Here is a 9,814-nt window from a genome sequence, read left to right on the forward strand (position 1 = left end):
ACTGTGGTTTGCAGTTAAGCCTTTATCATATGGAACCAGCCAATGTATGTATTCAAATGTGGTAAGAAAGTTTTTCATTAATCACAAGGTGAAAGGTGATAGTCTTCGTTTGCCTCATTCTGAATGTCTGTGTATAACAGGAAGGGAAGAGGAAAAGAGGATAAGCCGTGCTGTACAGGGAATGTGTAATGAACAGTTAACAATGAAATTCTGATCAAGTTTTATGTTTCACACCATGTGAAAAGGAAGTTAGATTGTTATGTTTAGTCAACTAATGTTGCTGTGAGCATTTAGAAGAGAGTGAGATCTTTCCACATATTGTTGGGCTCCATTTCTCACTTCCATTACTTGGATGCTTCGTTTCTTTAGGTGCCGCCAGTTTTATCCAAATAGTACTGGCCCTCACCATTGTTCCTTTTAAATGAAAGCTTTAAGAATGCTCATCAAAGAATAATATTGTATGATTCCACTTATATGAAATATCGAGGATAGGCACACGAATGCAAACCTACATTTGTGGTGATTTGAGAGCAAGAAGGAGAGAGCAGGAAAGGGAGGCTATTGCATAGGGAACCCTGAACTTCTGCTAAGGGTGTTGGAAAAAAATTTGGAAAGTGGTCCTGGTGATGGTTGTCCACCATGATGAACACAATTCGTCTCACTGAACTATGTGTGTGATGAGTGTGGGAATGAGAAATGTTTGGTACATACATATTTACCGTGATTAAAGAGCAAATGAATGACTGCTCATGCCCAATCCATTCTCTTCCAGAGCATAGGAAACTTGGAAACATGACTGTGACCGTGAAGAAGACTGTCCCCTCGCCTGAGGCCGTGCAGATCCTCTACCAGCGAATGCGATATGAGTATGACTTCTACCACTACGTCCGAGAGCAGTTCCACCTGCTGAAACGCAAGTTTGGACTGAAGTCTCATGTCAGCAAGCCCCCTCTGAGACCACATTTCTTTATCCCAACTCCACTGGAAACTGAGGAGCCCATTGATGATGAGGAGCAAGATGATGACAAGTGGTTAGAAGATATTTATAAGAGGTGATGCAACACTGTGGAATTGCCTACCATGGCTTCATCTCCCTTTCCAGAAAGTTTGTTTGTTTGTTTGTTTGGAGGGAGAAAAAAGAACCTTTAAGGGACTATATTAATGCTTGGCTGCATTAAAAAGAACAAAACATTCCCACATGTTGGGGTCATTGGGAGATGCCCGGTTTTGCGGGTTTTATTTGTTTAATTTTATTCTATGTTTTTCTTGGCTCCTTGGGTCCTTCCCAGGGATACTCAACGGTTCCATCACAAGAACATCTCATCATAAAATTGCTTTTCCTCCCCTAGTATAATGGGAGGAAGCGGGAGAAATAGACCCCCACAGCCCAATCATAGCATTTGTAAAATAACACTTAAAAATATTACCTCGTTGGTAGGAGACATCTAGATTTGCCTGTTTCTGTAGAAATACAAAACCACTTTAGAGACCAGGACATGTACTGAAGAAGGATCTAAGAGGAGAAGGTAAGCCAGATAGAGGAGGATAAGTCCCTGCTTAAGTGGTTTCTACTCACATCGAATAGAATTCTGCCTCTGATCTGTCTCAGGGGATACGTTCATCAAGAATGGTCAACTTCTCTCTGAAAGAGCAATTCGGCTTTGCCCCCTCCCAACCAATCCAGAGCCTTGAGCCCCTTTCAAAGGTCAAAGTGCATGGCAAGCTGCCTTGAGGCATTTCCTGCCCCAGCGCCATCCTAACATTACAAAGGAGCAGAACAAGGGAAAGAGTATAGGCAAGAGAGATCACATGGAGGTTGTGAGGCATTGGGGAAAGGACTTGTTCTTTCCAGCCAATAAGAAGCATCTGTCTCCGTGGTCTTGATTTCAGTGGATGTCCCCAGGAACCAATTTAGCCCTAGCACTTGACCCCTGTAAGGAGCTCTGGTAGCGTAGTGGTTACGAATCGGGCTGCGAACCTTAAGGTCAACGGTTCGAAACTACCAGCCGCTCCGCGGGAGAAAGATGAGGCTTTCTACTCCCGTAAGGATTTACACCCTCGGAAACCCTGTACAGGGTCGCTATGGGTCGGAACCGACTCGACGGCACTTAACAACAACAACTTGACCCCTGTGAACGAAGTCCTAACCCTTAACCACATACAGCGCATAATCTTATCAGTCCCAATCCTGAACCAAGCTGGGTCCCATCGTATGTGGTCTCTTTCACCTTCTAACTCTAAGAAGACCTGATTTCATAAGAAGGGGTTCTGAGTTCTGTGCAGGCAGCAACAGAAATACAGTCCCGTTTCTTAGGAAACCAGCTTCCACCTGAGCTTCCTTACTAGGGGCATCACGAAGAGAAGAATCAAGAGTTTCTTGGTACAAAACTACTTGCCCAGCATTTTGAGAAGGTGGCTGTTCCCAGAATGATCTGAGTAGATGTTGGGCAGTTCCTCTGGCCCCCAAATAGTTCTCCTCCCCACCTGCCACCCCTATCACTTGCTGCCCAGCAATGATGCCTTGGTCCAATCATTAGAAAGCAATCTCTTTCTATTCTGAACTGTTTTCACTTTTTAAAAACCCAACTGAAAGCACATGCATGCCTGAGTGCATAATATACACTGTTAGCTGAGAAGCAGGGGTACAGATTCTGGGGGACAGGGCATGCAACCAGCAAGACACTTATAACCAAGTTTGTCTACTTCATGCGTTTTCCCCTCGAACCACCCTTCTAAGCTTACCACGAGCGAAGTGTGAGTTGGAAATATTTAATAGTGACCAAGACTCTGGTGTTATACAAGTTACACAGTTTCTATCTTCAGAAACCAACAAGCCTCTCTAGAATTTTTCCTTCCTTCGCTACAACTGTATGGTTGCCAAGATGTAAAAGCCATTTGGAAGCTGTCGAGTGCATAAGAAGGCTACTTTATCATGAGATGTATTAAGAAGGCTTCCCCGCCCCAGGAATCCAGTGGAGGCTGGAGCCATCAGAGGCACAAAATCCAGCACTTAGCCACTTGTGGATTTTCTTTCTGCCACCAGAGAACTGGGGCAGAGAAGTGGTTGAGGGGAATGTTCTTAGAAGAGGAGATAGCCTTTGTCTGTTCAGAGAGACCAGGGCCCTCCTAGTTACCAAGGTTACTTTTAGAAGGCAGCCCAGAGAACAGCTATCATCTTCAAAACAAAAACTACTTACTGTCTGCTAGAAATGACATAGAAAGAATACTGGTTGTTGGAGACCTGGTGTGGCGTTGAGGGTTAATGAGCTGGACTGTAAGGTCGGTTTGAACCGCAAGGTTGGCAGTTCAAGCTCACCAGCCGCTCCTCGGAAACCCTATACAGCAGGGTCGCTATGGGTCAGAACCGACTCGACGGCACTTAAGTCCAACAGCAACAATAATGATTAGTTTACACACTGTGCAATCTGATAATCTGAAAGTAAAGTTGAATTTCACCTTAAAGAGGAGAGGCTAAGTTTTCTCTGCTGTGGTCAGAATATCAGGACAGTGGTCATTTAATTCCTCCTTCTAGTTCAGGTTCCGATGGACAATTCTTCCCATGCGTGTATGGACACATCTCGTTTCAGCAGCGACCCTTCTCTCAGTCAGTCACAAAAGATGTTGACTGATTGTCATGTAAGACCCTGATGTTACTTTGGCCCAACAAACAGCCCCTTGGTTTCCCCTCTTTCTCTACAAGCCAAGGCACTTCATCAGTTTGTTTGGAGCATATGAGCACGTTCCTTTGACTCTGTGCCCGACACAGTTTGTACTTCATGAAATATAGTGTACATTTTACATAGTTTAATTTAAAAAAAATACATTTTAAGCTGGTTAATCTTTGACGACCTTATTTATTATAACATTTCGGCACATTCCAAGGTTTTAGTTACTCAGGAAGGAGTTAATTAAAATGATTTTATTTGGGTCTGATGGATGTTTCTGAAAAGCAAAATGATTGCCATGAGCCATCAGCCTACTTTCCTTGAGTGCCGTAAAAGTACGTGTAAATCTTTTTGTGAAAAGAAAGGAAAAAATTTTAAATGGTGTTTGACATTGATGGAAATTCAAAATTATATATGGAACTGAAACATTAGCGTAGCTAAAATAAAAGCAATTTGTGTTTGAGATGAAGTGGTCCTTAACTTATTCATTATCTGCATAAATAAATGAATAAAAATAAGCTGAATTTTTTTCTCTATTCTGTTGATGACTAGAAAGAAAAGTTCCTACAGACTTGCAACATCCTCAGCCTCGTTAATGAGTCAAGGGGTTTTTGGGTTGTATTTTTCTTTTGTTTTCTCAAAATGTGATGTTGAAATTCTGTATTTATTCTTCTAACTTCATTTTAAAAACTTGTATTCAGGTAATTGGGACATCAAAAATGCTGAGTGAAAAATTGCACTTGTCATTCAGTGATCCTCTTGAAAGACTGAACATTCAGTTTGGCTGCTATTTCCTCTGACTGGGTTAGTGTCAACGGTGCTTTGTCTGAATCATCAGTCTCCAGTATCAGGTATCTGTGAATTATGGTGTGCTGATGGATATTGAAAGTACAATGGACTTCCAGAAGAACAAACAAATCTGTGTTGGAAGAAGTACAGTCAGAATGTTCCTTAGAAGTCAGGATGCTGAGATTTCATCTCACATACTTGAGACCAGGACCCGAAGAAGGACATCATGCTTGGTTAAGTAGAGGAAGGCCCTCAATGGGATGGACTGACACAGTGGGTGTCAACAAATGGGCTCGCAGATAGCATCGATTTTGACGATGGTGCAAGTGTTTCCTTCTGTAGTACATCAGGTCACTCCGAGTTGAAATTGACTTAATGACACCTAACAACAGTAGCATGGGTTCTGTCTGCAGTGATACGAAAGGAAGGCTATACCCCACCTTTGAGTGTGAGCCCTGATCCTTTTCTCAGACATGGTCAGTCTTGAAAGCTAGAGAGCGTGGACCTCCCAGGCAAGCATATTTGATCCAGAAATGCCCTCTGTGGGGAATTTCACTACTTCATTCAAATGAAACATGAGAGACAGCATTCTGAGAATGAGAAAGACCACCATACTTTCTAGACACCGAACACTAAATTCCAACCATGTAGGACTTACACAAAATAAAAGAATTAAGATCTTGTTACTAAATGAAAGAAAAACTCATTTCTGTACTTGATTCCAAGTGAGGATCTGAGATTCTTAAAGAGCAAGTGATGGGGGTGGGGAGGGGAGGTATGTGTGATCTTTCTCTACTATTGAGTGTGTTCTTCTGGACCTTAGCAAAAGGATGCTTGCCTGGGAATGGACTTTAAGGAGAAGGTACTGATAAAAATGAATGTCTCACTTCTGGAGCTGCTTGCTGAGTTTGAAGTTTTTTTTGTAAATGGACTACAACCTGCAGGATTTTCCAGTGTGCTATTTGAAGTTTACTGAATTTTATAGATAATCGTGGTGGTGGTGTGGCTGTGTGTCTTTCTCACTCATAGCAACTATGTATAAGGTTTCTGAGGCTGTAAAACTTTAGGGAAACTGAAAGCCTCATCTTTTTCCTACAGAGTGGCTGGTAGATTAGAACTGCTAACCTTGCAATTAGCAGTCCAGTGCACAACCCACTGCGCTACCAGGGCTCTTTTTGGATGATTGTTATTATCAAATACTGTCGAGTCAGTTCCAACTCATAGTGACCTTGTGTAGGGTTTCCGAGGAGCAGCTGGTGGGTTTGAACCATCGATCTTGTGGTTCATAGTCCAGTGCTGATCCAACAACAGGAGTCCATAGATATTTCTGTAAAATACAGAATGGTGATCCATAGTAATTCAGGAAAAAGTAGTCTAATGGGTTAAATTGTGAAATTCCACTCAAGTACATTTAAAGAGAATGGAAAAAAAAAATAAGTGACTTTGTTCACATCTGAAAATGAATAATCAGTAAGGGGGAAAAAAGGGAAAGAAAAAAATGTTTAATGTCCTATATAGGGAAAAGCCTATTTTAGACTAAAACCGATCGGAGCTGTCTGTTAAGAAAAAAGCACATGGAACATGTTTCCAGTGACAAGCCAGGTGCCGGGACCCAGACAACCACAGAAGATTCAAGCAGAAGAACCAACTGACCTGGCCAGTTGCCTGTCACTGGAATCATGGAGATTCCTTGTGTGTTGGGGTACACTGTGCTCCATAGGAGCCTGACTGGAGAGAAGCAAGCCTGAAATCACCGTCTCTCAGAGCTGTCGAGGCTCTAGCAACCACCAAGCTCATTCTTGCATTGGACAGATTAGCAAACCAGGGTCCAGAGAAGATACGTCAACACATCACAAGCTAATTTTGCCAGTAAGAGTTGACTTACCACTTAAGTATCTACCAAACTAACCCTTTATAATAATGCTACAGAACCCAAGTCTACCTAATGACCTAGAATCTAGAGTGGAAAGGTCAAAGCACCTTCAACTCTGCCCAGCACCACAGAAGTCTTTCTGGCTGGCTCCCTGGGCCCCTGATCTGTGGTACCCTCTTCACAGAGGAAGGCCCTAATGTTTTCAGTCACAGACACCCTCAGAGGCAGATGTGAAAACAAATCCAGTTTTATATAAGATTTTTCTCTATATTCAAAAGATGCAGAGGAGTTTTTGCTTCTTGGTAAACAGAATTACCCATCTCAGATAACAGAGTTTCATTTTTTGTCAAGGCAAAACCAAGAGGCCTGCCCTGTTTCCTATAGGGGGTTTCAGATGGACTCATCTCCAACATGGGGCTCATAAAATTCAAGGGCTTACCTGCCCCTGGAAACCAGCCCTAGAGGATCACCATGCCCAGGTCCTAAGGGGCCTCCTCCGCGTTACTCACTGGAGAATTCCTTTCTTCGTAGTACAGGCTTGGCACCCAGCTCTGAGCACTGCTGAGTCCCACAGATGTTCGTGGGTCATAGTATCGTGAACTGACCAATTGTGCATTTTGGATTTCAACTTGTAAACATGGAGATTCCCTTGTTTAAAAATTTTTTTAAAAAAAGAGGGGAAGGAAAAAGTCTCCATGCAGAGGAAAACTGTGAGCAAAGTTGTTCCTTGTGGAATCTTAGCTATCTTCACTCTGATTTGCACCATACACTGTGTGCTTTGAGCAGGCCCGGGGCAGTCTGCCTCACTCTGAGCTGCTAGAATATCTCAGACTTGACCTGTAACACTCCTCTTATCCCAGTCATGAGCAGAGACAGCCAGAGGACGGGCCATGCCAAACGAAGCAGGACAGCTGCCTATAGCAGCTCTGGAGGTGCCGGGATCCAGGATACAGAGTCATGACTGACTAGAGCAAGGGCCTGTGCACAAGCAAAGTCCCTGAGTTCGAGTCCCAGCTGCTCTATTTCACTTCAAGTTTTGAGTCAGTCACTTGACTTCCTGTGCCTAGAGTCAACTCAACTGGAAAGCATTCAAAAGAAAATAGGACTTCACTGAACACCAAGAGTTGCTTCCGGATGAACCGTAGCCCAGCCCCTACTTCTCCTGTGGAGTCCTGGTGTGGCACTGTAGGATAAACACTGGATTGCTAACCACAAGGGTGGTGTTTCAGACTCACCAGGCCTCCTTGGAAACCTTCTACAGGGTCGCTCTGAGTCCGAACTGACTCAACAGCACTTACTAACTTCTTAAGGAGTTCTTGGATAGTTGTTGTTAAGTGCCGTCGAGTCGGTTCCGACCCATAGCGACCCTGTACAGGGTTTCCGAGGGTGTAAATCTTTACAGGAGTAGAAACCCTCATCTTTCTCCCACGGAGCGGCTGGTAGTTTCGAACCACTGACCTTAAGGTTTGCAGCCCGACTCGTAACCACTACGCTACCAGAGCTCCTTGGATAGTACAAATGGTTAAAATACTCAGCTGCTAAACTCAAAATTGGAGATCTGTGCCCATCCAGCAGAACCTCAGAAGACAGACCTGCTGATCTGCTTCTGAAAAGTCAGTTACTGAAGCACAGTTCAACTCTGCCACATGTAAAGTCACCACGAGTTGGAATTCACTTGCTAACCACTGGTTGTACTCCCCAAATGCTAAGAGACCATGAGCCACAGTCCTTCCTAGACCAAGGCAGGTCTCACTTTCTCCACAGAAAGTAGTGTCCCAGCAAGAGAGCCTGGAATTTCCCATAATTCCATGTCCGTCGGTGCCCCTGATCCCTCTTCTCTTCTGGTGGTGTTGACTGACATACTTCCAAACGTGCACCTGGCTTGGAAGACAGTACTTTGAAATTGTGAGTAGAGACAGTAGGAAAGACACGATCCACTGGATATGCATCAGAGTACACAGGGCAGAAGGAGCTCTGGTAACTTAATGGGTCATGTTTTGAGCTGCTAACTGCAAAGTCAGCAGTTCAAATCTACCCACCGCTTCTTAGTTGAGACTTTAAAATGTCACATTACTAATTTTTCACCTATAGATGAGTGTTATAATACTGACCACAATCATTCTACTTGCTTGTACCAAATTTACTGTTTTCTTTTCTCCCTTGCTTCAGCTCTTTTTCCTATTTGTTCTACATCTTTAACTGAACATAGGTGGAATTCTAACACATTTCCCTAAGGATAATGCACAGACCAAGTGTGTGAGGTAGACACATAACGCACATTGAATCATCGTGTCAAATAATTTCAGAAACGCTGCAGTCTTACTAGTTCTTGCTTGGAGAGTTTTACAATATGATGGTACCTTAAGGGTCTGGGAAGTCCTGCAGTTTAATATAATTAGGTTGCTTGTTGAACCTAATTTCTAATAAAAATCTATTAATATCCTCTAAAACTAGGGTTTTGGGAATGATGCTTTAAGAAACATTGTGTTGTTCTCTGGGCGGGGCTGATAAAAGGAGATGGGGATAGCACTCATGTGGCAAAATAGTGAATAATTGCTATCAGGACTGACTGTGAGGCTTGGAAATGTAAAGGTAGACATTTTGTAGCAAAAGGAGGGGAGTGGTTGACTTTGCAGTCCAGGAGGGCAGGTCCCTGGAACCATCAAGGGAGAAAAGCAGAGTGCAGGCCCCTATCCAAAGAAACAATGACACCAGAGATGGAGCAGCTGGGGACTCTAGACCTAGAGAGGGAGAGAGGCTGTGTGCTGGCGACCAGGGGGCAGACTTGCAGGCTATACCTTTTGGGTGTTGATGATGCATGGAGGGGATTATAACCATGGCAATGAAATGATATACAATAGGATGAATGTAAGGCTAATGTTCTCCCATGTAAACTATCACATAATTCGCAATAAAACATAAAAAAAAAAAAAAAAAGTCATTTCCCCTCATTGGAAGAGTTTATTTCTCTCTGCAATAGTTTGTTTCTTGAACTTCTAAATGAACCTTGTCCACTCTCTAGAGACAGGAATTCTGCCTGAAACCAAGATGCCTTTGCATACTGGTTGAGGAAAATATTTTCTTTCAGGTGATTAGCATTTTGATAAATAAAAGATGGAAACAAATAACATTCTTAGTAATGTCCTCATTTAATCAGGAATCTTCTAACACTGTTGCTTGTGGACTGCTAACCACAATGTGGTCGGCATTTCAAACCTACCAGTCGCTCCTCAGAAACCCTATACAGGGTTGCTGTGAGTGGAAACCAACTCCATAGCTCTTAACAACAACGCTTCATGGAAAGAGTCCCTGGGCGGTGGAAAAAGATGAACATGGTTGACTGCTAATCAAAGAGTTGGAAGTTTAAAGCTGACAATCTACTTCAAAAAATGAGCCATCAAAAACCCCATGGAGCGCAGTTCTATTCTGACACACGAGGAATCGAATTCACTCAGCTGAAACTAGAACTGGACTGGACTTCATTTCT

The 9,814-nt window shown here is 43.1% G+C and overlaps 1 protein-coding gene across 1 annotated transcript in view; it reads left to right on the forward strand.

Moving 5' to 3' along the window:
• The window catches only part of UST (uronyl-2-sulfotransferase), a 485,915-nt gene extending 484,545 nt beyond the window's left edge, over positions 1-1,370 (forward strand). The window contains exon 8 of the mRNA XM_006872058.1: positions 773-1,370. Coding sequence (XP_006872120.1) covers positions 773-1,056 — 284 coding nt within the window. The 3' untranslated portion in view covers positions 1,057-1,370. The remainder of the gene's footprint in view (positions 1-772) is intronic.
• Positions 1,371-9,814: the final 8,444 nt, after the last annotated feature.

Source organism: Chrysochloris asiatica, unplaced genomic scaffold (genome assembly GCF_000296735.1).
Source record: "Chrysochloris asiatica unplaced genomic scaffold, ChrAsi1.0 scaffold00182, whole genome shotgun sequence".
Classification (NCBI taxonomy): domain Eukaryota; kingdom Metazoa; phylum Chordata; class Mammalia; order Afrosoricida; family Chrysochloridae; genus Chrysochloris; species Chrysochloris asiatica.